This window comes from Orcinus orca, chromosome 19 (genome assembly GCF_937001465.1).
Source record: "Orcinus orca chromosome 19, mOrcOrc1.1, whole genome shotgun sequence".
NCBI lineage: Eukaryota > Metazoa > Chordata > Mammalia > Artiodactyla > Delphinidae > Orcinus > Orcinus orca.
Window position 1 is genome coordinate 4,909,507 of NC_064577.1, and position 27,913 is coordinate 4,937,419.

General features: G+C 55.3%; 1 protein-coding gene across 9 annotated transcripts; it reads left to right on the forward strand.

Annotated features, from left to right (window-relative positions):
- The first annotated feature begins 1,718 nt into the window (after nt 1-1,718).
- FOXN1 (forkhead box N1) lies at nt 1,719-27,865 on the forward strand. Of its 9 annotated transcripts, none has more exons than XM_049701731.1 (9): nt 1,719-1,943; nt 13,654-13,805; nt 14,194-14,652; nt 16,985-17,098; nt 18,908-19,038; nt 20,376-20,472; nt 23,650-23,857; nt 24,051-24,542; nt 26,310-27,865. In XM_049701731.1, the coding sequence occupies exons 1-9, from the start codon at nt 1,841-1,843 to the stop codon at nt 26,624-26,626; spliced, it is 2,073 nt and encodes a 690-aa protein (XP_049557688.1). In that variant the 5' UTR covers nt 1,719-1,840; the 3' UTR covers nt 26,627-27,865. The 9 variants fall into 9 exon arrangements, with proteins under 9 accessions (XP_049557688.1, XP_033279289.1, XP_033279284.1 ...); XM_033423398.2 differs by having other exon boundaries at nt 1,787-1,943; nt 13,674-13,805; XM_033423393.2 differs by having other exon boundaries at nt 1,820-1,943; nt 13,047-13,805.
- The last annotated feature ends 48 nt before the right edge of the window (nt 27,866-27,913 follow it).

Consider the following 27,913-nt stretch of genomic DNA (forward strand, 5'->3'; position numbering starts at 1 on the left):
TTTTTATTAAGTTTAGTCCTGGGTATTTTGTAATGTTGTTGCTCTTGTGAATTGGATCTTTTGTCTCCTTATACTTTCTTTTTTTAAAAATTAATTTGTGTATTTTTGGCTGCATTGGGTCTTCATTGCTGCACGCGGGCTTTCTGTAGTTGCTGCGAGCAGGGGCTACTCGTAGCTACTGGGCTTGATAAATAGAAAGGGGGCACACGTCTGTTGAACATCTACTACATACCAGGGATAGTGTTGAGAACTTTAAACGTAATCTTATTTAATCCACAACAATTCTGTGGGTGACTAATATCGTTCCTATTTAACAGATGAGAAAACTGAGGCACAGAGTGGTAAGTATGGAAGACGACACAGCTAACCTCACTCACAGATGAGCTCATTGTTATCTGCCTCAGCACGCTCTTTTTGAAATGGATATCCCCTACCTAGACCAAGAAGTTTCCAAATGTTTTAGTCTACTCTACACTGGTGCCAGATGGCCACCAGGAGCCCCCTGCCAAGGGTGACATTACTTCCCTCCTTGGAATGAGACAGAATAAGTAGAGTGGAGCTGACCTATCCACACTCTCCGACCAGAAGACAAATCCCAGGCTTTGCTGGGCACTCTACCACTATATACCTGGAGCCTTTCGTTCTAGGAAGAGATATACGTGGGCTTAGAGGCCAGAACAAGGGGGGAGGGAGAGGAGGGAAAGAATGGCCGGGGATAGGAGACAGGGGTGGGGCAAAGAAGATGAAAAGGGAACAGTGAGTAGGAGGTGGGGACAAGGTCTGGGCCGGGAGCCTGAGTCCTTGTGGGAGCAGTGGGGACCAGTTTCCAGGGCTCTCCAGGCACTCCACATCCAGTGTGGACTCTGAGCCACAGGGTCCACTCTGAGGGGGCCAGGACCGGGGCCACAACCACATAAATTTCTGTTTCCATCCTCCAGACCATAAAGAGTGGCCGTGGGATCACGACACAGAACAGGGGCCCCCATCTCCACCTGCTCAGACACACAGATACACACACAGGGCAGGATTCCTGACCCAGACCAGAGACATGTGTACAGACACAAGGGTGTATACACGCAGATGACACACGAGAGGGCACAGACACAGGCCTGGATAAAGGGACACAGATCCACACACAGACATGGGGAAAGACATAGATGCAGACGCACAGCAGCCCAGGAGACAAATGTGCGAACACATGGAGACACTCACGTACCCGCAGACACGCAGAGGGAGTCACGGACACATGTACATGTGGTGCACACACCCACACACCCAGGGAGACACTCTGAAGGTGTCAGAGGGACTGTAGAGAGACAGGCAGATGGCTGGACCTCGTGGACAGAGAGTCCCCAGCAAACCTATGCTTGTGCCTGGCCCTCAAGGGGTCACAACTATTGCCTGTCCATGGCAGGCCTGAGAACCCCGGGCTGCCACCCAAACTGCTCCCCAGAATCCCCTCGCCAGCTCCTTGAACGCACATGCGGTGGCCCAGCTCTCCTGACACACGTGTGCGTGTCCCAACAGGCCTGCGCCCCACCCATGGGGGCTGACATCCCTGTTCTGCAGTGCAGGGAGGGGCCAAAGGACAGCCCCCTCCGCCACAGGCCACAGGCTGTGCCCAAAGGGCCCAGCCTGGTCCAGGAGGAGGGAGGCGCTGGGGGGACCAGGGCGTGGCCAGGGCGGGCACAGGAGCCGGTACCTGTCAAACAAGAGCCAAGGAACAAACTAGGTTCTTAGTCACCTTGCTCTTCTCCCCGTTTTGGCATCAGCCCCTCGGGGCAAGGGGAAGCTGATATCATAATTATTGGCTCGCCCAGCAGCTGCCTCCCCTCACCTGATGTCAGCACAGACCCAGGACGGCCGAGCTGACGGACTGATAGAGAGACGGAGCTCCTGGCCCCCCAGACCCCGGCCCCCACGCCGACCTGCTTCACTGAGCGGTAAGAAGAGACCCGGCCTCAGTCAGCCGTGGAGGCCAGCAGGGCTGGGCCAGGGAATGGGGAGGGGGGGGTTGCCTTTTTAATGGGTCCTGGGAGTGACTGGGAGCACCTGGGAGTGACTGGGAGCACCTGGGTGCTCCCTTTCTTCTCGCTGCAGCTCAAGGGAGAATCAGGAAGTGGGGTGAGTGCCTGGAGGGCAAGGAGAACCCCCTCCTCCTTATTCCTCCCTCTTCTTCCTGTTCCAGGTTGTCTAACTTCAATCCTTCTTGCTGTAGTGTGGTTTTTCGTTCTGGTGTTTCGTGGATTTTCTCTGTGTGTCTCTGTGTGTTGGAGAGGGTGTGCTTAGCCACCCTGTGCTGGAAAAAAGTAAGGACACAGAGGGGCTAAAATTGGAAAACTAGAGCTGAAAGACAGGGAGGCAGATTCCCAATTTAGTGGCTTTTCCAAGTGGAGAGGGAGAGCCCAGCTCCGGGGGCTAGTTGGTGCTAAGGGTGTCTGTTGATCAAGGAATCATTCACTGCCCCTAAGCAGCCTCAGCTGGGGTCTAGATGCCCGGGCCTGCACAGAGGACTGGGCTGCAGGAAGGAGAGGGTGCAGCTGGTGGAGAAGCAGACAGGTGGCGAACAGGTGCTACGGCCACAACCTGATGCTGCACCCAAGGCAGAATCCCCCGGAGGTCTGGACCCCAGAAACCAAGAGGCCTGGTGAGCAAACCTGGGATACGCAGGGAGCTCTCAGACCCTGGACGCCTGGAATTGGGGGTCTGGGGAGCAAAGGCCCTTAGGGAACTGGCCGGAGCAGCAGGAAGACCCCTCTGGCTCCCATGGCTTTTCCCCACCCCCTATCTGATCAGGTAAGGTTCTGGCATTCCCCGTGGAGTCCCCAGGCCCTCCCCAAATGTCCAAAGAAGCAAGTTAGATTAAGAATAGACTCGAATGAGTGGGCGTGTTTGCCTCTTGTCTCTGCGCAAGGTGTGGGGAAGATATGTTTGCGTGTGCATTGTGGCCCGTCACGGCTGGTCAGCAGGAAAGGACCTGGGTGGAGAGGGCGCATCCTCTCGAGAAATCATCTCATCCATTCCACCTGCCTCTAGGCTGGTCGTTTCCCGAGCCAGGCAGGTCTGCCCCCTCCTCACTTTCTTAATCCTGAGGGAGGAAACTCGGGCATTCACTCACAGTCCTGAAGTCAGTCCTTCCTGGAGTCTGAAGTCTCTGCTGCCGCAGGATCCAGCTCTGCCCGCCCCCATAGGGTTCTCTTTTCCCTGCTGATAAAACCCAGTTCCTCTGGGCTGATGGGAGGGTGAGAAGGGTTGGGTGGCATTGCACTCCAGTCCTGTCCCCGTCGGGCCCAGCTCAGGCCCTTTTACCACCCTGGGCATTCCCTGACCCCCAGGATGCAGGCAGTAGAAGGGCATCCCCAACTGATTGGGGCAGCACCTCTGTTCCTGGACCCCACTCTCGTGGTGGGCCAGGTAGGGCCAGAGTGGGGCTGGGTCCTGGGGAGGCTCTGGTCCTCAGGAGCGAAGGTGCTGTGAGGAGAGGCACATGTCCTCTCAGCTCCCTGCCCGGCCCCGCCCATGCCGCCTCTGCGGAGCTCAGCTCCGGGCTCCAGGGCCTGCCGAGGCACGCTGCCCCCCCAGGCCCGGCGCCTCACTCACCTCCCAGGGCCAGGAACCTGTTCTCCCGGGAATGCCGGGGAGTTCTCAAAGGACTTTATTTCAGGAAAGGACTTTATTTCTTGATTCTACACCTGGGAAGGCAAGAGAAAGATTAGAGAGTTGGGGCACCCTCCCTGCTCCCCGTATCTGTCTCATCCATACACTAACCCCATAGGACCCCAACCAACAGCTGTGCCTTCATTCATTGTGAGACGGGAGAAGGCCTGGGACAGTTGAAGACAAAGGGGGAGGCCCACTGGTGACACTTGCCTTCTGGGAAGATGTCTTATGTCCCCACTTTGGTCTCAGGGAATGTCTTCCTTTAGCCCCCATGGAGAGTTCCATCTGCCCTCTAAGAAAGTACCGCTTCCCATGGGCTCTCCATCCTTTTCTGCCAGGAAGTCCTTCCTGCTGTCTAACTTCCCTCCTTCCAGCTTGAGTCTTCATGGACCAGCAGAGCCCCCACTGCCTACACAGGGCTCAAGCACCTAGCTAGAGACTGTTACTAAGTCACACTGAAATTTCTGAAGACCTTGTGTACAGGAAGGGACAGAAATAAGGCCCCATGCCCGCTGCCCCTCTATTAGTCTCTCTGGCTCCATACCCTGATGAGAAGGGGGCTGTTGGGAGACATTTCTGCCTGCCTCCCCTTATTCCCCTATAACAGAGGGATGCCAGGGACAGAGGTCCCGCAGATATGGCCTCCCCTCTTTCTTTCCCAGTCACAGCCCACCGTCCCTGCTGAGGCCTGCAGGAGGGAGTTTTTAGCAAGCTGAGATTGGCTTCTGCAGCAGGAGAGATTGACATTAGACTTCAGAGAGACGTTTCAGCATTTTAAATTAAGTTTACCTGGACTATGTGACCACAGGAGGTGGTTTCCTGAGTGGAGAGACAACCATTGATCTGTGATGGGTGTGGCTGGGCTGGCAACATGCCCGGGAGCAGGGGAATGACAAGATGACCTCTGGGAGAGTGGGTCTCAGAAGCATCAATCAAAGGTCCCTGAGTGATTTTGTTCTTTCTCACTTATTCCTTTCCATCCTTTGCCCCTTCCTCCATCTCTGTGCCCATCTCCAACCTCCACCCCTCTGCATGCATAACCTCTCTACTCCACCTGTCTTTCCTTTCACAACCCAACTCTACCCCCATTCTCATCTCTAACCCCAATCCAGCCCTTTTCCTATCCAACCCACATCCCCAACCCCAGTTTCAAGTCCACCTCCACCACCTTATTTCTCTCTTTGCTTTCTCCCTCACCTCCTCAGCCCCAACTTCATCGTCATCCCTAACTCCATCTTCCCATCCCACAGCATTTCCACCTCCCCAGGATGGATCTCTCCATACACCAGAGATCCCCTTTGGAGGTCAGCGCCCCTCATCGGTGCCCCCGCCAGGTCCTGGTATGTCCTCCACATTCTCCCAGTGTTCAGGACAAAATGGATTGGGTAGGATCATCCCTGGAGAAGCCCTCAGCTTCCTGATCTTATCTGAACTTTAAAGGCTGGTTGCTGGCCAAATAGTAAAAATGAGTTCAGGTGCCACAAGACAAGTCTGATGTCCAGATGGACCTCTCAACACTGCAGGTGTGTGGCAGGTCAAGTGGGGAGATGAAGAGACATCCTTAGAGGGCCCCAAAGGGAGGCAGTGGCAATGTTTTTGGGGGGTGCTGGGAGCATAACCGATCCTATTAAGCATGGCCAGGCCCAAGGCAAGGAGATGGACAGAAGCTAAAGCAAGGAAGCCTGCTGGGTTGTTTAGGAATGACTGCAGTCTTGGGCATCCCCAGTCTCTACCCCACCTGTGGCTCTTGCTTAGTCAGCTCAGATTAATGGAGCCGGGGAGAGAATTAGCTGAATCGTGATCTCTCAGGGAACTTGACTCAAGAGCCAGCTGTGAGTCACAGAGAAAAGGAAACCCATGCTCTCATGGCTACCCTGGAAGGTGCAGAGGGTAGGTACCACTCAAGACCCCCCAGGATGCAACAGAGAGTTTCCCAGAAGTCTGACCCTAACCCTCCACCCCGTGCTCATGGGAGGACACATGATCAGTCTACTTCAAGCCCTGCTCCCCCAGCCTGAAACTACTGCTTCTGATAAACTACAGACAACCTGGGCAGGCACCAACACAGACACACACACACACACACACACACACACACACACACACACACACACACACACACAGAATAGGGCATGTCCCTGGAACCGGATCACCCGGAGACAGTTGGAGATCTTACATACACTTGTAAATTCCACAGCCATGTCCCAGACTACACCAGCCCATCATTCTTGGAAGGCATAGGATGTGCGTGAGGACACACACACACACACACACACACACACACACACACACACATCGCTGTGATCAGAAAACCCAATTTTCAGACTGTCCACTTAGCAGAGGCAGAGTGACTGCAGCAGTATTCACCATCAGAGGTGTCCCCAGCTCCCTCTGAGAGGAGTTCCTGGAGCCCACATTGGGCCCCATGGAGCACGTGGCTTTGGAGAAGAGGCTCAGCCTCTGGGACCTTCTCATGATCATGTCCGATCTGCCCAAGGTGGGAAAGGTTTTGGAGAGAAAGTTCTTTGGGATGACAATGCCAAGCCCAGGAGGATCTGTGTGTGTGTGTGTGTGTGTACGTGTGCTCTGGGTGGCTTTGGAGGAGAGGTGCACCAGTAGGTATTTGTCTGGTACTAGATCTGCATCATTAGTAGTGGTGGTGGGATTACTATCCCTAATAGTAGACTGGTAATAATGAGAGTCCTTATGATAATAATATGTAGAGAGCATGAGAGGCCCCTGGCTCAAGGGATGGTAGGTCCCTGAACCATCTCAAGCCCCCAGTAAGGTGAGCAGGCAGAAAGGGGTCTGGACCCGTCCTATGTAGAGCACCCAGGGAGGGGCAAATGGTTGAAGGGGCAAAGATCTCAGCCCGCATCCCTCTCCTGAAATCCAATGGGCCTGGGACCCCAGGGGAGGAGGCAGGGGCGCCAGGCAAGACGGTGTCAGTTTATCTTCCTCAGAGGATTTTGACACCCTGCTTCTCACTCAGTCCCCAGGACAGCCAGGTGAGGTATGTAAGGCAAAGAAGAGGATCCCATTTTATAAAGGAGGCAATGAGGTTAATTTCTGTGACTAGCCCACGCTGATGGCAGAGCTGGGAGAGGAGATTCTAGGGTCCTTGGTCAGAAGGACTCCCTGTGCGGGAACAGGCGGGCTTTGTAAGGCAGCTGGGGGTTTCTGAGATAATAAATGCCAATCTAGGGGATGAGGTGAAACAAGGCCCCAGTCATCGTTGTGGGTCTCACCTCTCATATCCTCAGCCACCAATCACCAGCACAGCCAGTTAACTCCACAGCCAGTTATCAGAGCAGCCCACAGGAGGCTGGAGGGGGGACCAGGCTCAGCCCTGAGCGACTTTGTTATGGGGGAAGGACTTCTGGGACACTGGATCACAGAGATAATGGGTGCTCAGAGGAGACCAACTTCATCCCACCCCCCCGCCCATTCCCCTACCCTCTTTAGCCAGAGTGGCTGGAAGAGGCGTGTTGTAAGGAAGGAGGAAGGCCATATGTTACCATCTATGAAAAATCCTCCTGTTCCTTCAGTCACTGCCCACCTCACCATCCACTCTTGGATCCCTTTCACAGCTAGGCAGACGGAGGACTAGAAGGAACTTTCTTTGGAAATCAGACCACTGCTTTCTGAACATTGCCCCCTGGGAGGACTAAACAAGCAAGGAATCCCCACCCTTCAGGAGCCCAGCTCTGAAGTCGGGCCCCAGGGGCTCCAGGTCACCTGGCTCACATACGAGTCCCTTGCCAGACCTATTCTCACCATCAGACCCAGTCATGCCTTTAAAAATTCCTGGGGCAGATGCGGGGTGGAAGTCACCTTCTCCCTAAATCTCACATGTAAGGGTCTCATGATCTTGGAAGAGAGAATTTTGCCTCCCCCTCCCCCTGCTAAACTTGGAGGCCAAGATGACCTTGCTTCTGGGCACAAGATCTGGAGATGGGCTCACAGCCTCAGAGCCTGAACTCCAGAGGAGGCAGGAGGGAGGAAAAGACAGACCATGAATGACACCAAAGACCAAAAGATTCCTTGGGGGTTGGGGGTGTTTAGGTGGGAAGTGTCTTGGAAACAGTCACCTAAGGAGTAGAGAGAACCCAGCAGAGCCAGTCTCTCAGACCAGGTGTCCATAGCAGAGGAGAAAAGGGGGCCTGGTGGGTGTGTCTCAGAAAGAGATGGATGGGAGCTTTGAAGGATAGCATTTCTTATTTCCTTGAAACCAGCTCCTCTTTCTCCCCATCTACCAAATGAGCATCTATAGGCAGTTCAAGGACACCCATTAATCTGTCCCACTGTCCATTCATTCATCTGTCTGTCCGTCTGTCCAGCTTTCCATCCAGTCATTTGTCCACCCATCAATCTGTCCATTTCACCCACTCACCTATCCTTCCATTCATCCACCTATCCCTCCCTCCATCCATCCATCATCCTTCCATCCAAGGAGGTCAGGTCCCACTCAGTCTCCCCAGGGCTGCTGGGAAGGGCCTGTGGTCCAGTGGCATTTATGGGGCATGTGACCTGCCTGCCTGGCCTGCGGAGGCAGCCCCGCCCCGGCCCTCAGGCAGGGGGCTGGTCCAGGCATGTGGGAGTATTTATACCTCAGTGGAAGCTCCTGGGGAGTTCCTGGGCTGAATGACTCCCCGAAGAAGCCGTGATGGTGGCCATGGCCCAGAGCCTACTGTGAGTGTTGGATTCAGCTCCTCTGGGGCCAAGGCTGGGTGGCAGGGGCTGGGAACGGGCTGGAGAGATGGGAAGCTGCCCACGATGGTCAGGGACGGTAGAAAGGAAGGGGTTCTGGGCAAAGGAGAATGGGGGAACCGGAAGCTGTTGGAGTTCGACATCCACAGCCAGGCTGGGACCCACCCTGCAGGAGGGATGAGTCCATTGCCATTTACTAGCCCTCGGTGAACGGCAGGAAGGATACGGCAAGAAGACTAACATTACAAGAGAGATTACATTACGGGTTAGACATCGGGAAGAACTTCAAGGTCGGCCCCAGGCATGCGAGGTGGTTCGAGCGCTTTTTCGGGACGGGCATACCGAGTTCTGCTCTAAGACAAGCCTACTTCCAGAGGCAGAGGGATGACTGAAGTGGCTTCAGGAGAGCCCTGGTTTGGGGAATGGGAACGACTCAGCTGCAGGTGTCCGTGGCTCAGATTTGAGGAAAGCATCACATGGGGGACATGATCACTCTTCATCCTTTGTTCTTATTCCCCACTCCACCCCCTGCCCTTTTCATCTGTAGTTGCTTCTCAGAGCGCTTTAATCAGATCTCAAGGCAGGGGCAGCTGACCCAATTCCTGATACCGAGTCAGGGTCAAGAGCCAGAGGGGACAGGATTTTGGCCTCAGAACCCCCAACCTTGATGGGAGCAGAGGAGCTAGAAACCCCAGACTCCCAGTATCCAGGGTGTCCAGCCTCAGGAGTGGCCCCTACCAAACTGCTCCAGGGGACCCCTCCCAGCAGCCGGGAGGGTGGAGCCTGGGTGGGGCCACAGGCGGCACTGGGCACGGTCCCCACCCCTTGTAAAACATGCTGCCACAGCCAGTAACAGAAACCATTAAGGTGGAACTCTACCATCTCCACCTCTGTAAAGGGCAGGTAGGAGCAGCCTGCATGGGAGGGAGTGTGTAGAGCCCAGTGAGGGCCCTTAGTGTCCTCTGTGACTCAGCCGCCCACGTAGGGTACAGGGACAGACCGTCCCAAGGAAACCTCCAACCTTGCCCCTCACCTGCCAATCTGGCTTCCAGGTGTGAGCAAGGAAGTTGAGGTGTTCCCGAGGTGGGGCTGTGTAGCATAGTGGTTAGGCACTCTAGCTTTGAAGCCTGTGTCTGAATCCTGGGGAGCATCATTCACTAGCTGAGTGAACTTGGGCAAGTCAGGTTAACCTCTCTGAGCCTCAGTTTCCTCGTCTATAAAATGGGGGTGATAATACAGCACCTCCTTTCTGGGGTATAATAACTCACCCAGTTGTTCCTGGTCCCCTTGAGGATTTCCTCAGAGAGGTCCCTCCTGAAGAAAAAGCAGAGATGAGGGCCTAACTGACAGCTCTGTGGACCATATACACATCCACAGGACCAGCTTCAACATCTTTAGATGCAAATGGTCCCAGCGCATCATTTTACTTATAACGAAACTGAGTACAGAAAAGGGGAAGTGACTTGTCCAAGGTCACACAACCAGCCAACAGGGTGTCCCCCCGCTCCTACCCCACAAATGCCCCCTCTGCCTTAATCCTGGGGTACTGGGAAAAGAGTCTCTGAGGGGTGGGGAGATATGCTGGGTGGAAGGGACAAAAGACCTGGCTGTTTGTGAGAAGGACACAGAGCAAAGATTTGATAACACTGGTTGTTGATCCTGTGTTCATTCTTTCTGAGGAATTTCTTCCTCATCATGCTTCCTACTCAGGTTAGCATTTCTTTCTTCCCTCTGACTCCAGGAAAGATCAAGTCTACTTCTTCTATCCCTACCCCTGCCCTCCCACTCCTCAAGGATCATGGAAGAAGGAAAAGTTCTGAGAGTAGAGGGTAGACAGAATACCTGGATACTAAAGTGGTCTTCTGCTAAAGTTTTGCCAGCGTTGCACCCCTGGAGTGGTTTGGGGGCATAACTGGGGCTCTGAGGCCTGAGACGCAGGAGACGCAGGAGATGTGGTTTTCAGTTTTAACTATGTGGCCCTGGGCATGTCATTTCTCTCTGGACCTTAATCTTCTCCCCTGAAAAATGGGATTAATGACATTTCTCCCCTACCAGTGGTGTATGATAAATGCTCACCCACCAGCTCTCCAAAAAAAAGGACTAATTTGTAGCATTTGCAAATTTCCTTGGGTAAATATTCCCACCAAGGCCAATTTGGGCCAATTTCACCAAAAATGGATTTGGAAAGAGATGGGTACAGTTGGCCCTCACAAGTCCATAGCAGCTGACTCCAGCACACCACTGCCTGCTACTCTCTGGGGCAAAGGGAGGATGAAATGAGATGATAGATACGAAGGTGCTTTGTCAACTGCAGAGTGCTTTATAGATGTGCAGTTGTGATTAGGAAAGTCCTTACAGTCCAAGGGACCCCAGGGCACTGTCCACCATTGAGAGCCCTGGCCTAACTCTAGCCCAAAAAGAGAGCAGGTTGTGGGTTGTGGAAGCCCACCCTGAGTGGCAGGGTCATGAGTGCCATCAGGGGTAGCTCCTGGGATCCAAGGAAGGAGGAGAGCTGACTGGACCTCCTGCACTGGTTTGCTGACGAGATTTGCAGGCACACATCCTATCGTGCCCCCTGAAACTGCAGCAGGTAGCGTAAAGATTAGTCATCAATGAAAGATTCCTCGTGAATGCAGATGCCAGAGCCCGGGCACTGCAACCGTCAGAGAGGCCTCTTGAGGGATCCAAAGCAAGAGTCGCCTCCCCTTCCTTCCTACTCGAATCCCTGGGAGTTTCTGCAGCCATTCTCCCTCAGGGGAATGGCTAAAATGATCTCTGAGGCCAGAGGGTCAAGAGGAGAGAAGTGTAGCCTCTGCCAATGGGGGAGGATGACGTCAGGGAGACGGAGGTGGGAGGCAGGAAAGAGGAGTTCCCTCCGCTCTCCTGGTCCTCACCCCCAGAGCTCATCATTTAGAATAACTCTGTCCCACTGCTAATTATTAATAATAGCTATCATTTACTGAGCACATCCTATGCATTAAGTTATTTGCAAGCAATATATCACTTAACCCTCCAGAGAGGTACGTACTATTAGCCCTATTTTATAGATGAGGAAACTGAGGTCCGAGGAAGGACGCTGAGCGAGTTGCCCAACCAAAGTCCCACTGTTAAATGGGATTCAAACCCAATCCTGACTCTAGAGCTTCTGAACTAGATAATGCAACTTTAAGAGCTCCACCAGCTACTCGAGAAAGGGGTCAGGGACTAAGGCAGCCTCATCCCTCTCTCCACAAGGGGAGAGGTGGGTCCACAAGCCCTGTTATCAGAGGAGCAAAAGGAGATACAGAGAACTGCACCGTTTTTTCAAAGTCACACAGCCAGGAAGTGACACAGCTGGGACTCAGACTTGGGTCAGCCCAAATCCCAAACCTTTGCTCTTAACTATATGTTCTTCTGCCTCTGGAGAGGAGAGTGACCACCGCCCCACGTGTTACAAAGCCCAAGACCTGGGGGAGGAAGGGGCCCAGGCTGGCCTCTGGTAGGCCTGGAGAAGGCCTTGGGAAAGCACCTCTGGACCAGGGCCAGGAGTGGCAGGCGGGCCCGAGCTGTCCAGGGGCTGTCCAGGGAGCAGGGGCCGGGCCGCGCAATCATGCGGAGCCAGAGATGGGCTGCCCTGCACCTCGGGCCCCAGGCCTGCTCCACCGTGGTGTCCAGTTACGGCCAGCTCGGCGCTTCCCTGGTCACGCCACATTTAGCATTGCCGAGTGAGCGGCACCGGGACATGGAGAAGGGGTGGTGGAGACTCTTGAAGGGGCGGGAGAGCCTCCACCAGGCCCCCACCTGGACCCCAGCTCCTAGCCCCCTCTGCCACTGATCCTCTGAGGGACTTTGGGCAATTGCCCTCCCTTCTTTGTCCCCACTACCCCCTTGTCAAATGAAGGAGAGAGCTTATTTAACAAAGGTGTACCAACCCCAGGCTGGGCACATGGGGCCACCACGGCCATCCCTCCCCACCAGAGCTCCTGGGAGAGCAGGGCTGGGGAAATGCAGTTCTCCTGCTCTGCCGGAGGGGGTCTTGTGTGTGTGTAAACCTCGTGCTTTTCTTGTTGTTTGGCGCCCAGCCCATGCACCCCCCACTCTGACCCCCAACAAATGAAGAGACTGAGAGGAGCGTAGCCTTCAGAGTCAGAGAGATCTGGGTTCAAAACTTGACTCTATCAAGGATTAGCTATGTGACTTGGGCAAATCACTTAACCCCTCTGAGCCTCAGTTTCTTCATCTGGAAAGTGAGGTTAATAATGTCCCTCACTCACAGGATTATTCTGACAAACCAATGAGAAAATTCTCCTAATCATTTACACAGTGGCCAGCCCAGAGCAGGCTCTCAGCAAAGGGTGGCCTTTCTCAGAAACCACTTGGGCAAAGAGGAATAAATTCAGGAGAAACTGTCCTTTGCAGATGGTGGAGAAGGAAGGCAGAGAAGTGAGGGTAGTAGTAGTAAGAACCATACTAATGTTATAAAGCAGAGACTAACACACCATTGTAAAGCAATTGTACTCCAATAAAGATGTTAAAAAAAAAAAAGAACCATACTAATAATGATGTTAATAACGAGGGCTGGCATTTACTGAGCACTTACTACATGCTAGGCACTGTGCTAAATTCTTCATGTGCATGATTTCATTTAATCCGGCATCCCCACGAGGGCGGCCCTCTCTCTCTCCCTGTTTTTGCAGATGATTGATGCGGAAGCTCAGAAAGCTTCGCTAACACAGCTAGCAAGGAAAGGCAAAGGCTGGCTTTGAGCTGAGTCCTCTTAACCACTCAACTGTGCTGGGTACAGAGTTCTCCTATAATTCTAGAAGGTCTGAACAGCAAGAGCCCTCCATGTCACCTAGTATAGGCCCTGAGTTTTTCGAAAGGTGAGTGCAAAGCTCAGAAAGGGCACTGGCCTGCGCAAAGTCCCAGGTACTTTGGAGTGTGGAGGACATAGGAGAAAACCAAATATGCCACACATTCCACAGTGGGCCGGTGGTGGCATCCCCAGTGCCGTGGGGGATGCCGGCCAGGCTCACGGGGCCACGAGGCATCCAAGTCCCCTCGAGTCCACCTGCCTCTCTCCCTCTGTGTCCTTCATACTCTGTCTCTCCCATTATTTATCTGCTTCCTTCTGTTTCCGATGTTCCTCTCAGTTTGTCTGTTTATCTGTCCCTGTCTGTCTGTTTCCCCCTCTCATCAGACATCTGGCTGGAGTCAGGGTCCCAGCCCGGGGATGGGGTGGGAATGGAGGTGGTGGACTTGGGCTTGGTCAGCCCTGGACGGTGGTCCTCACACTCATCACAGCTGGCTTTCTTCGAGGCCAGGACTGGGTGATGGTGTCGCTACTCCTGCAGCAGTCTGACGTCACGCTGCCGGGCCCCACCAGACTGGAGGGCGAGCCCCAAGGGGACCACATGCAGGCACCGGGCCTCCCAGGCTCCCCTGCCCCACAGAACGTAAGTACCAGGCACTTAGGTCCAGGCTGAGGCCAAGACCTGAGAGGTGCACGAGCCGCAGGTGGGCCATCACCCCCACCCCCCAGGGACCTGCCTGCATCTGTCTTGTCCCTTCCACCAGCAAATAAGTACCCAGTGACTCCCAGATCCAGAAGTGTCAGACCTGGGCCTCTGCTTGTCCCTTCAGTCTGGGGCTTTCCCAGGGCAGGGCTGTGCCTCCATCCTGCTGGGGGCGACCAGGTTTGGAAGCAGTGTGCTCTCGTCAGATTGGGGTTTCCCAGGGCAGGCTATGTCTCGCCAGAGCTCAGCCACAGGCCCTTTACCTTCGCACAGAGTAGGGTCCCGGTGCAGCCTCCGCTCACAGGCTCTCTACCCTCTGTTCACCCAGAAGCATGCCGGCTTCAGCTGCTCATCATTTGTGCCCGATGGCCCTCCAGAGAGGGCACCCTCACTGCCTCCACACAGCCCCTGCGCCGCGTCACCGGGTCCCGAGCAGGTCCACTGCCCAGCTGGCCCTGGCCTGGGCCCCTTCCGGCTCTCACCCTCAGACAAGTACCCCGGCTTCGGCTTTGAGGAGGGCCCGGCAAGCAGCCCCGGGCGCTTCCTCAAGGGCAACCACGTGCCCTTCCATCCATACAAGCGGCATTTCCATGACGACGTCTTCCCTGAGGCCCAGACCGCCTTGGCCCTCGCTGGACACTCCTTTAAGACCCCAGGGGCGCTGGAGGCCTTTGAGGAGATCCCCACAGATGTGGGGGAGCGTGAGGCCTTCCTGCCCGGCTTCCCAGCAGAGGCCTGGTGCAACGGGCTCCCCTACCCCAGCCGGGAGCACAGCCCCCAAGTCCTGGTGAGTACCAGTGGCCGGCAGCCATCCCACCTACCCCCATCCCAATTCCTGGCAGCCCAGAACAAACCCCCCGCCATCCCTTTCCAGACCTTTCCACTCAGGGTCAGTGTGCACCAGGAAAGCAGCGAGCTCAGAGAGCTGGGGACCCTAGGCTTCATTCTGGGCCTCCAGGTCAGCTGAGCAATGGTCGCTGCCCTGGCCTGGTGTGGAGGGGACGAGGCTGGGGAGGCCGGTCAGACCGAGGAAGCTGGAAGCTTCCCAGAGGCTCCTGAGTCAGGATTCCAGTGTGCAGCTTCTCTCTGTGTGTCAAGAATCTCCAGCCAGACCTACAGGCTCATATGCAAATGTGAGAAGAAAAACGCATTCCAGAGGCCAAGAGAAAGGGTTTAGGGAGGAGCCACAGGGCACAATGTTCTCTCCAGCATCAGCCTACAGAGTTGGAGAGAGGACTTAAGTCTTCTCAAAGGACACTCTGGTCCCATCCTTTACCCGGAGTGAGGCCTGGGTATATTCATAGAAATACCTTGAAAGCACCTTGAAAGCTCATTTCCTTTCATAGCCGTACCCACAAGCTGTGTGACCTTGGGCAAGTCACTTAAGCTCTCTGAGCCTCATCAGAAAAGTATCGTTAATAGTACCTCATAGGCTTGTTGCCTTGGGAAGAGGAAGACTAAAGGGAGCTTTGCTCCCCGCTCCCCAGCCTGGGCTGTGCCTACTCCAGATGCCCACCAGCTCTCCTTACCTCTTGCTTTCAGACAGGCTCCCATTCAATCCACAAGCCACCCCCAACAAAAGCCTGTTTCCCAGGAGTGGAAGATAGAGAAGGCGCTGGGCCCCTACCAATCGTGGCCAAGACGGAGTCTGTTTCTGGTTCTGGGGTCCTTTGACAGCGTCTTCCTCAGGCCCATTGAACGTGGCAGCAGCCCCCAGGAAAGGGACCATCATACCAGTTACTTCCCCCTAAATGTCCACTCAGTGCCAGCCCGTGGTCACTGTGCCAGATGCTTTCTTTCAAGTGCCCTGTTTAGTCCTCATGACAACCCTCTAAAGAGTTCCCACTAACCCCATTTTGCAGATGAGGAGACTGACGCTCCATAGACGCCAAGTGACCTGCCCAAGGTGTCTCTCAGCCTATAAGAAGTGAGGCTGAGGTTTGAGCCCACTTTCTTACACACACACACACACACACACACACACACACAATGGAGAGAAGAGTTTGGGCCCAGAGACCCACAGCAGGCTGGTTGACTCTGAGTGATCTTGGGCACATCACTTCCCTTCTATGGGCTCAGCCTCACCATCTGCCAAATGATAGGGCTGGACATAGTGTTTGTGGCCCTTCTAGACCTGAGCTTCTATGATTAGGGTTATCTCTGCATCAGCAATCCCGGGCACACCCAGAAAGAGCTCACAGCTAATTTGACCCTCTGGGCCCAGATGCTGGTTCCCAAGGCCCCTGGTAATCCCAGGAAGAATGGTCCACCTGCTCTTGGCCTTGTTGACCTTCCTGTACCTAGCTGCACACTCTGTCTGGCCCTACTCTGGGTGGAAGTCTATGCTGGCCCCTGGGGGCTCCATGTGGGGCTCACACCCATGGGAGGCCAGGATCTGGTCACCACCGCCAGCAGCAACTGCAGGCTCCCTCCGCCAGAGTGAGAAAGGCCACGGGGCTCCAGCAGACCAGCAACTGTGTACACTCCCTAGAGCAGAGAGCAGAGGCTCTGAGTTGGGGATGGCCAGAGCAGAGGGGACTCGCGAGCCCCCTCCAGAGAGCCTGCCAGAGTTCCCTTGGGCTTTGCAGAAGAGGAAGGGTCAGGACCTTGGGGGCCCCAGCTGGACCAACCTCTCTGGCCACTTCCTGTGCTCCCCTCACCATGGCTCTGCAATGGGAATTCTAGAGCAGTGGTCCTTTGCAGACCTGCTCTGAGGGGCTGGTGGCTCTGAACCAACAAGCAAGTCCTGAGCCGGGCTTGGTGAGTGGGGTCAGGCAGTGCACCCTTGTGCCATTCCAGGGAGACCTCTGGTCCTACCCCAGCTTCAGTGTGACCAGTGACAAGTCTCCCCCATGTCCCCAGACAGCCCAGCCTCAGTCTCTCACCTGCAGGGAGGTGGGGGGATGGGGAGCCCTGTCAGTTCCAGCCTCAGCTCCAACACTAACTTGCTGAGTTCCCTCAGGAAAATCCCTGCCCTTCTCTGTTCTCTATTTGTTCTCCAGGAATAAGCTCTGGGGGAGGCAAAGTAGGGGTTGCTTTTGTGTAAGGTTCGAGACACAGAAGAGAAAAAGGAAGAAAAATATGGTCCAGCTCGGTCATCTGTTATTTTTTCCTTCCAGCAGGAGTCAGAAGTTGAGGTCAAGCCCCCACCTCTGGAGAGCGGTCCAGGCATGTACTGTTACCAGCCCCCCTTGCAGCATATGTACTGTCCTTCCCAGCCCCCCTTCCACCAGGTAGGTCTGGGGCAGGTGGGCAATTTTCCCCAGGGTCTCAGGATATTACATGTGTGTGTGGTGTGTGGGTGTGTGTGTGAGTGTGTGTGTGCACACCTGGATGGGCAGGTAGGGAGAGCCGGGCCCTGAATCCCAGGCTGGGCCACCTGGGGTGGGGAACAGGGGTTCATGGGGAGGGAAGCAATTGCCCTTCTCTTGGGGTGGGGCTTGTCTGAGACCCTGGCAGTGCCTGAGAGGTCTCAGGAAAGAGAGTGGGACTGAGACTGGGGCAGGGCCGGATGGGAACCAAAAAGGGAGAGAAGAGGAGAGCTAGAAAAGGACTGAGCAAAGAGAAAAGGAGTAAATGGGGTGACACACAAGGCTGAGCAGACCAGGGAACAGTGGGCTTTCGTCTGGGTCAGCCACCATCTTATGTGGCCTTGGCCTCAAACTTCCCTTTAGCCTAGACAGGGTGGAACCAGGAGTGAAGTTAGGGGGCCTTCCCAGTTGGAGGTTACAGGTCCCCATCATCTCTGGCCCTATCCCCCTTCCCACCCCACTGCCCAGCCTCAGCTCCTCCCAGACGTACAGGAAGCCAAGTAATTGACCCATACTGGCATGGGATGGAGGTTTTTAAAAAGAGAAAGAAAAGAGTCCTAGAATAGCCAAGCAGCTCCCAGGAGTCGCCGGGCAAGACAGAGCAAGTGGCTGCCCAGCACCCCGCTTCATCCACCTGCAGCCTGGCACTGAGACAGGCCCTGCCTGTGGAACAGGTTCTGCTCCCAGCTCTTTGGCATTGGCCTTGATCTTGGCCAAGCCAGGGAGGCAGGCAGGTGGGCGGGGGATGGGGGTGTGTTGGTCAGACTGCCTGCTTAGTGCGGAGAAAGAAAGGGAAGGAGGGAAGCAGAGGAAACACAAGAGGGATCATCCTCGCTCCATGACGAGCCTGGCTGGAATAGCCGAGCCCTCCTGAGGCTCGCGGTCTGACCCAGGGTAGGAATGTCCCTGAGGTGGCCTGGCCCGACAGGGACTGAGCCACAGCAGGGCGAAGGGACTACCAGACCCTAGGCGGCCTCGTCATGCCCAGCCCTGTCTCGATGCCCTCTATTTTCTGCACCCCCTCCTCGAACAAGATAGCCACACCCAGGGCTTTATGGAACCTGCAGAGAGGTGACTCAGTCACTAAGTGTCTCTCGGGTGACCTGGAAAGATCACTTCGGCCTGGAGCAGATGGGGGAGTCAGAGTTTCCTACCCACCCTCACCCCCATAAAACACCATCCCTGGCACCGCAGCCACTCCCTTTGCCATAAAAACCACCTCCTACCCTCACCTGCCCACCATCGTGACCAGCCCTTTCAAGGAGCCACTGAAACTCATAAAAGGTGGCAGTGCCCAGCAAATGCCCAGGCTGGACACCCCACTTCCAGCCCAACCACTCCAGGAGATACCAGAGAGGTCTGGAGCGCCTGCCCAGAAGGGCACAAGGGCCTGGGCTACCCCTCACACTCTCTAGCCCAACTCCTGTCCTATCACCATGGCAACCAGAGTACCTAGAGACCTGAGAGAAAGATGCTGGAGGAAGGGAGCTCTGAGGCCTCTGAGATCCTGAATTCTGGAATGTGGATCTCCTCACAGGCCCCCGGATAGCCGCATCCTTGGCCAGCATCCTCAGATAGCTCTTTGGGGCCCATGACCATTGTGGTGGAGCACAGGAGAGAAGAATCTAGCCTCAGTTCCTTCTCTGGATGTATGTGAATGGGGGCAGGGAGCCCCCTTCCTTGGGAAGACTGGTTACCATGGCAACCACTCTGCCCCTTTGACCTCTACAGTACTCACCAGGTGGCAGCAGCTACCCTGTACCTTACCTGGGCTCCTCACACTATCCATACCAGCGGATTGCACCCCAGGCCAGCACCGATGGGCACCAGCCTCTCTTCCCAAAACCCATTTACTCCTACAGGTACGTTTCTCAGCACTCCTGAGGTAGAAGGAAGAGGGCTGAGAGGACCCTGGGGAAACTGAGACATGGAATCCCTTGAGGTATAAGGGTAATGGCAGGGAGTGGAAGTCATAGCTAGTGGACTTCCAAAGGATGCTATAGAGAAGATTCCAGCATGGGGCAGGGGGATTGACTAGTTCATCTCTGACCTCTCATCTCACCCTGGGGAGCCATGTCTGTGGCTCAGCTCAGCAGGTGCTGGTGCCCTGGATGAGCCCGCTAAGTTCTAGCTTCCTGGGGCCCAGGGCCTGAAACTGAGAGTTTAGGGGGGATGATTCCCCCCTTCTCCCTCCCTCCCCAGATATAGAGAGAAAAAAGCTCTGCTGGAAGTAAGTGAGGGATGAGGTCTGCAGATGCGGCTCAGTTATCCAGCACCTACCAGATCTGGTGCAACTGCTCTGGCGCTGGGGTTATAAGTACCAGGCCAGCAGCACCCAGCCCATCTGGGAGACCTTCCATCTGAACTTTCATTCATCTAACCAGCATCAATACTCGACCTCCTGTGTACCAGGCCCCTCATGGGGTCAGGTCATCAGCCAGTATGAGCTCAGGAGAAGGAAAAGGAACTTAAGCATTATCCAGGAGCATAGAGAAGGGGTTTGTGGAAGGCCAGATGATGAGCAGAAAGGAGCACATGCAATCTTTGGAGTCCAGTAGAACTGGGTTCTACTCCAGGCTCTGAATTTATTAGCTGTGAAACCTCAGGCAAGTTACTTAATCTTTCTGAGCCTCTGTTTATTCATCTGTTAAAAAAAAGAGAGAGAGAGAGAGAACTGCAATGTTCAGGCCTTTGGATGGATTAAGTGAGAGAATGTGCTTGGCACTTTTTAGGGACTCAAAAAACCTTAATCCCCTCCCTTACTATCCAACATTCATGCAATCGGCTGAAGGCTGACTGGTAATGACAGCTTCCATTTAATGAGTGCCTTCTATGTGCTAGGCAGCATGCTTAATCCTCACGACTCTGAGACAGCTATTACTCTCTTCACTTCAAAGCTGAGGAAACTGAGGCTCAGAGAGGTTAAGGCACTCACCCAAGGTCACACAGCTAGTGAGTGGCCAAAGCCAGGATTGTAACCCAGCTCTCTCAGATGCCACGAGACCCTTGTATATCAGTAATTCCTGACTTCAGTGGACACTTTCTCATTCCTTCTTCTCTGGACCTCATAGGGCCTCTCACGCGTGAATTCTACAGCAGACTATTCTTCCTTGACTATTCCAGCCAGGCCGGGGGTGGGGGTGGGGAGACTCCAGGCCAGGTCAGAGGTTCAAACTCTCAGAACTTTCTCTGCCTTCAGCATCCTCATCTTCATGGCCCTGAAGAACAGTAAAACTGGGAGCCTTCCCGTCAGCGAGATCTACAATTTTATGACGGAGCACTTTCCTTACTTCAAGGTGAGCCCCAAATCCACCACACCCCACCAGCCCCAGGCAAGCCAGGCCTCTCTGGAACCAGAGGATTCTGTTGGGAGGTGGGAGATGAGTTTGAGTGAAAGCCAGGAGAGGGTGTGTCCCCCACATGCTCCCCCTTGTCTCCACTTCAGAAGGACAGTTCTGTGTGAGGAAGAGAGAGCTCAAGCCATTCACCAAAGGTCACACAGCAGGCTGGAGTCAGACCTCATGCTGGTGGAAGGTGGACATGGCAATTCTGATAGGCTTCAAGGAGCGTCCACCTACCCCAAATGGGGAGAGAGAGCTTGGGAAGAAATGCGAGGCTGTTCCCACCGCTGCCCCCAGGATGCTGTAGGACTGGAGGAAATGGGGTAGGAGCTGGCCAGCCAAGGTGACACAGGATGCTGGGACTGCAGAACTCATTACCTTCCTGGGAGAGATTAGGATCTGCCTCTGTGGGCAGCAGTCTCAGCTGCTGTTCTGCCAGAAAGCAGAGTGTGGGCTTCATGGTCTTAGAGTGCCCTAGGGAACTGGCTGGTTCACCCGACCTTCCCATGGACGGGATCTATCAATAATTTCTATCATCCACAGAAGGGATGGGGCTCTAGCAAACTCCCTCCCTAGAGGCAGGACAGATGCCCTTCTCTCCATTTACTCAAGGCCAAACATCAAGTGGGATCACTTGCCGGCTCAAGCTCTCTGGCTTCCCACACCACCCACTTCCCTTGTCTGATGCTCCCCAGGCCCTCCAACAAAAACCCCTTCTTTTGGGGTGGGTGCAGGGGAGGTCAGAGCTTGCGTGTGAGGGGTGCCTTCTCCAAGGCCTGCACCCTAGTGGATACAGTCTCACCTTCTACCCAGGCAGAGGGTGGGAGCTGCGGCCCAGGTAAGCCAGAACCCAGCTCCACCTGCCAGTGATTTCTGGCCCCACCGTCTTCCCAACTGTGCTGCCTGGGGGTAATTCGAGGCTGATATTCAAACAAGCTTGTACTTGCCGAGCTGCCATCAGATGAGGAGTGGGCAAGATGGTCAGAGTTCTGGCCAAGAATGAAAAAGTATTGTCATCCATCAAAGGTCCTGGAAGGGAGAGGAGGAAGGAGAGTTGTCACGGGGATTCAAGAAGCATCAAAGTCAGTATCCAGAGCTGCCCCTCTACCCCAGCAAGTCAGGGGACCAGAGCCTCCCTGGCCTATAACGCTTTTAGAGGGTCCCCTAGGGCTTCAAGGAGCCAGGCCAGAGAGAGGGAAGTGAGGGCCCTGCCCCATTCCTCTCAGCCTGTCCTCCCTGCCAACTCCCAGCCCTTCCCTACGTCTCATCTTCCTGGCTTAATTATTTTTCCTGGGAGCTGTGTAATCCCTGTTTTGTAGGGCTGAGTAGTGAAGAGGTCTAACTGCTTTTTTTTTTTTCGGTTCCAGTTGTTGTTCTTAGCCAGTTGCATCACTCCCTCACTCCCAAGTTTACATTTGACTTCAGAGAGAAAGCATCTGTGAGGATGGGTCAGGCCCCAGATGGTGAAAGCAGTCCTATGGGGTGAGCTGGGCAGGGCCCTTAGTTAGGGAACAGAATTGGAGTCTGGGCTCTGTCACCACCTCCTTGTGTGATCTAGGGCTAGACCCTTTCTTCTCTGGACCTCAGTTTCCCAGTCTGTAAAATGGTCAGGTTGAACCCGTCGGCGCGTAAGTTACTTCCAACTCTCACCGTTCCCCTCTGACCCACCTAAGAAATTAGTTCAAAGATCCTCTGCCCCCTCTATCACTCACTCCCCAGTTGAAGGTCATTTTTCTGGGCAAGGACAGAGTGGACCCTAGGGTGGGCAGCACTCACGCCCAAGGCAGCTGAGATGGGCGTCCTGAAGCCCTGTGAGTCAGAGATGTGGGATTGGGGAAGGTCCAGCCACTGGACATAATTGCTAGCGCTGACCACCCCTCTTCCAAACAGGAAGTGGCTGGGGTGGGGGCTGCCCTGGCACCCCCAAATCACAGATTTATGGGGCCATAAAAGGGCCCAGTCCCCATTAACTCTGCCCACAGCCTTGACTCCTAGTAGGGACTGTCGTGGGAGTTGAAGCTGAATTCCCCAGCTGGCTGGTCTGGTGGCTCAAGAATTCTCTGTCATGACCCTGGGAGCCTTGAGGGTCATCTCAACCAGGCCCCTGACCCAGGCCAGCGGCCCCTGAGAAAGGCTCCAGCAGCTCCTGCGAGCAACTTGCAGTGACGCTGGCATCAGGGCCCAGTTCTGCTGGACATGATTCAGCCTGACTGCTCCCTGGGGCAAGTGAGCTGGGGAGGAGGGAGTGGCTGCCCCTCATTAAGCAGAAACTGTGAGCTGGAAGGGAGAGGGGCCGAGGGGCGAGGGTAGAGGGACCTCACCAGCCAGAGCAGGCACTCTGCCCACAGTCACCCCTGCTGGTCCCAGGACTGTCACAGAGCCTGGGACAGAGCTGGAGGTGGGGGAAAGGGGGTGCCCCCTGGCAACCCCGCCACTGCCTCTCACCCAACTGAGTCAGCCTAATAGTTTTTACAACCCTCCCTGGGCGCAATTACTGCCCTGGTGGCATGACCAGGCCTCCTAATGGGTGTTTATTCTGTTGGCATGAGCACCGCCCGCCTGAGGGCTGGCCTCCTCATCAGGCCACGCCCCCAGGCACACACATATGAACACTCACAACCACACACACAGACAACCATGGATACCCACACACACACCCAGAGAGACTTTCTCACACACACTCATTTCTCAGGGACACACATGCCCTCCCACTCAGAGGACTCCACAGACCTACACCCCAGAGACAAACTCACAGCAGGGAGAGCTCAGCGTAGCGAGTCCCTCTCCACAGACGGGTCCAAGCACAGGCCTGAGGACCCAGTGGGGAGTGGCCCAACCGCAGGCTGGGGAGGGGCGGGGCCGTCCGTAGCGCCCACCAGCCCTTCCTTTATGAACCACCTACAGCCCTGTCTGAAGGGCATGGTGTAGGACGAAGGCAGATTTTAGGTGCTACTAACTGTGAGCGAGGTTCTTGCCCACCCCTGCCCCACTGCTGAAGGGTACCGAGCGTGGGCTGGGTGCTGATGAGGACGACAAGCCCCAGGGTGGGTGGCAGTTCTGTGCCCAGATAGCAAAGGAGTTTTCTGGCTTCGTGACCCCGGCCTGAATTCTTGTCTTACTCTGCTCCGGCAGACGGCGCCTGATGGCTGGAAGAATTCTGTCCGCCACAACCTGTCTCTTAACAAGTGCTTCGAGAAGGTAGAGAACAAATCAGGCAGTTCCTCTCGCAAGGGCTGCCTGTGGGCCCTCAATCCAGCCAAGATCGACAAGATGCAGGAGGAACTGCAGAAGTGGAAGAGGAAAGACCCCATTGCCGTGCGCAAAAGCATGGCCAAGCCAGGTGAGGCTAACGGCCATGCAGGGAGGGCCCAGGGTGCCCATGAGGCAAAAAAAATAAGAGTGGAGGAGGCAAGAAAAGCTGAGCAAGGAGAACTGATAAGTGAGGAGAGCGCCTGAGTGCGGTTCTAAGGCTGGGAGCGTTCGTGGGGAAAGGGAGGCCTCATGGTGTCTCTCTCTCTCTTGGGCCTTTTCAGAAGAGCTGGACAGCCTCATTGGAGACAAGAGGGAGAAGCTGGGTTCCCCACTGCTCGGCTGCCCACCCCCTGGGCTGGCAGGCTCAGGCTCCATCCGGCCCCTGCCACCTCCAGCCGGGTTCTCCCAGCCGCTGCAGTCAATCCACCCAGCTCCGGGCCCCATTCGTGGCAAGAATCCCCTGCAGGACCTACTTGGGGGGCACGCACCCTCCTTTTATGGGCAGACATATTCGCACCTCTCACCGGGCCTGGCCCCTCCTGGACCTCTGCAGCCGTTGTTCCCACAGCCAGATGGTCACCTTGAGCTGCGGGCCCAGCCGGGCACCCCCCAGGACTCGCCTCTGCCTGCCCACACCCCACCCAGCCACAGTGCCAAGCTGCTGGCTGAACCTTCCCCAGCCAGGACCATACATGAAACCCTGCTGCCAGACGGAGACCTTGGCACTGACCTGGATGCCATCAATCCCTCTCTCACTGACTTCGACTTTCAGGGTGAGCTGGGGATGGGAAGGGAGAAGTGGGACAGTACTGGAGAAGGACATCTGGCAGTGTGGCCCGTCCCATCTAAGTCTCCAGGCTGCAGCCTGCTAACTAACTGCTGGGTTTCAGGTCAACTGGAGCAGAGAAGGCCCAAGCTGGGTAGGGGGTAGTGGTGGTTAAGGGTCGAAGAGGAATGTCCTTGCCCCCATCTCCCTCCTCCTGGTGCCCTTGAACAGGTTCCAACTGACCTATCATCAAACCGCTCTCAGCTCTGGGTGGGCTGGAAAGGGCCCGATGTTCCATTCCATATTTTGTTGTGAGTGACCGATGGTCTGAACATTCCCAGAAGCGATTGCATTTTCTGAGTTCATCTTCTAATGCAGAGGAAGGAGACAGATCTTCCCCCTGGAAGAACGGAAGGCCTCAGAGCTAGGCAGGTCCCGGGGGGAGAGGTTCTATCTCTTCCGTTCCATCTTGCCTGCTCCATCTCTGCACGTGGCCAACCCCACCCATTCCCATCTAATCTCCAGTGCACCCCCAGGTCCTGGTACTGGCCACAGGGGGTTTGAAGGAGGGTGCTGACCCAGGCCTCAGACCTTCTGTGTGCACTGGGGTAGGAGACATCCACAAGCAGGTGGGGGCAGCCGACCCCCAGAGATCTCCCAGGCTGATGGGGAGGGAGCCCAGGTCTTGGGAAGCTATTGTTAGAAACGAGCAGCTAGAGCCTACCTCCAGAGGTAGGGAACAGGGCTCAACAGCCTCAGAAGAAGCTATAGACATGTGAGCTACCATAAGCATCACCTGAGCCCTGCTAACTGTCAGGCATCTTGTGAGGCGCTTTGCATGTGCTCTCTCATGTGTGCCTATAGGATAGGAGGGATTATTCAACCCATTTCACAGATGTATACCAAGGTTAAGTAACTTATTCAAGGTCACTTAGCTAGAAAGAAGGAAAGTTAAGGGAATTCCGTGGAGGTCCAGTGGTTAGGACTCCGCGGTTTCACTGCTGAGGGCACAGATTCAATCCCTGGTCGGGGAACTAAGATCCCGCAAGACACGCAGGGCAGCCAAAAAAAAAAAGAGAGAGAGAAAGAAGGAGAGTTAGGATTGGAACCCAGGCAGCCAAGTTCAGTCGAGGGTTTAGTTCAGCTCTCTTCCTCCAGACCCTGCAGCCCTGATACCCAGGGAAGGAGCTCCAGGCCCTGGCCTGCCACGATGCAGGTCACACAACACATAGAGGAGGAGCTGGTGGCAGCACTGTTTGTTTCCAGAGTCAGTGCTTCCTGGCTTTGCTCCCGTCCCTTGGGCCCTGCCCTGCAGTGGAGGATGCCCAGGGAGCTGAGCCCAACCAGCTCACTGGATGCAGCAGTGCATTGTTGGAAGATCCTTGGTCTGGGCTGCAGATCCACCTTCCTTGGGAGCCTGGGCAAGAGCCAGGGTGAAGAGTTCCTGGGGCTCCCTCCCCAGGGTAACCCCAGAATGTACAGCATCTGCATCAACCCTTCCAATAGGCAGCTCTCAAATCCTTGATCATCTCCCCCACCCACAAGAAAAAGAGCCACACAGATCATCTGAGCTATGGCTTTCAAACTGTCCTACATGGGAGGAGGAATCAAAGAGGTTCTGCAACTGCCTGGGGTCACAGAGCTAGTGCCCAGGGTCTGTTCTCCATTCAGTGTTACCCCAATCCTGCTCTCTTTAGCATGTGAGAGCATGGGGTGGGAGGCAGACAGGGCTCCTTAGTGCCTCCCAGTGACGCCTGTTCTCTCCCCCAAATAGGAAACCTGTGGGAACAGCTGAAGGATGACAGCTTGGCCCTTGACCCCTTGGTACTGGTGACCTCACCCCTGACATCATCTTCAATGCTGCCGCCCCAACCCCCATCCCCATCCCACTGCTTCCCCCCTGGGCCCTGTCTGGCAGAGACAGGCAGCGGGGCAGGCGACTTGACACCACCAGGCAATGGGGCCTCCGGGGCTGTGGGGGACCTGCATCTCACCACCCTCTACTCAGCCTTCATGGAGCTGGAACCCATGGCCCCTGCTGGCCCCTCTGTGTACCTCAGCCCCAGCTCCAAGCCCATGGCCCTAGCATGAGCTATGCTCAGCAGCTGCTCCAGCCTTTGCCTGGCCTGGAAGTCCCAGCTGGCCACCCATGTCGGGCTCACCTTAAAGGTCAAGGAAGGAACACACTCCCTGTCCCCTCTGCCACTAAGCCAACTTGTTTGTTAGCTGGCAGCTGGGGGTGTAGAAGTCACCACCCAGGATTCTGCCCCTCACACATTTCTGCCGCCTGGTACACGAGCTCCTCGCTCAGCGCCCCTGAAGAGCAAGTGTCTGGGCGAGAAGAAAATACATTCTCCCTAGCTCACACTCATCCACACTTAAGCCCTCATGCACGTATGCACGGGCGCACATGCACAGACACACACACATACAGTTATGCAGACATACACACACACACACATACCTTATATCCAGAGGAATCAGAACTACATCAGAGCCTGACTTCATTTTGGGGGCAGCTGAGGGCTTTGGTTACCAAAACTCAGGGCCCCCATGCCAGGTCCAAGACCACCATGGAACCCTATTCTGACGTCCACATTCTCTGCAGGCCCGTTCCCCTCCAGGCATGATCTTTCCCAGAAGCCCCCTGTATTTATTCTCCCATCTTCATCCCAGCGGCCCATCAAGAAGGAGGAGATATGGAGTTTCTCCCCAGGTTGTCTGTGGACCCACCCCCGGGGGCTGCCATTCATCAGCACCTGCCCTGCCAGGCTCTACCTGTCCTCAACTTAAGCTCTCTCTGGCCTTTCCCAGGATGACACACAGGAGGGGCAGTGTCCACCCCAGGACCAAACTGAGCCCAATTCTGACACAAAGTGTTTGGAAAAGCCCTTGCCCTCAGAAACTTGAAAGTGTCCTTTTCTCCCAGCCCTGGGTGCAGGAAGGGCCCCTCCAGGTCACTACAGTCTCACTCCTGAGAAGTTCATGTAGTTTAGGCCCCAGCTTGTGAATTACTTCCAGCTGTCTCAGGCAGCCTGGGCATTCAGGGAAGGGAAGTCTGCTAGAGGCTGGTGGGGCAGCACCCATGCCCCCTTTCTTTGACTGCTTGGCAGGCCCAGGATGCCCCTGGAATGAGGGGCTGTGACCCAGTTGCCCTCCATGCCCTACCTGAGAGCCCAACCCCTACCAAGTGGGAGCCTCAGCCTATCCAGGGTCTGAGGGTGACAAGAACCCCCGGAGGTTGGCCCCAGGTTCAGATGAGACACAAGCAGAACTCTTGAAGACCTGCCATTGTCCCCTGTCCTGGAACAATAAAGCAAGTGCCCTGTGGTCTCGGCTACCAAGCTTTCTTCTCCGGACCTCCCCACCTGGGGCAGA

Excerpts from the sequence above, each read along its gene's own strand:
- FOXN1 (XM_033423393.2), top strand. The coding sequence starts at position 13,317 with ATGCCACACATTCCACAGTGGGCCGGTGGTGGCATCCCCAGTGCCGTG. Across the intron at positions 14,653-16,984 it reads AGCACAGCCCCCAAGTCCTG|CAGGAGTCAGAAGTTGAGGT; the intron begins GTGAGTACCAGT and ends TTTTCCTTCCAG. Across the intron at positions 23,858-24,050 it reads CAAAAGCATGGCCAAGCCAG|AAGAGCTGGACAGCCTCATT; the intron begins GTGAGGCTAACG and ends GGGCCTTTTCAG.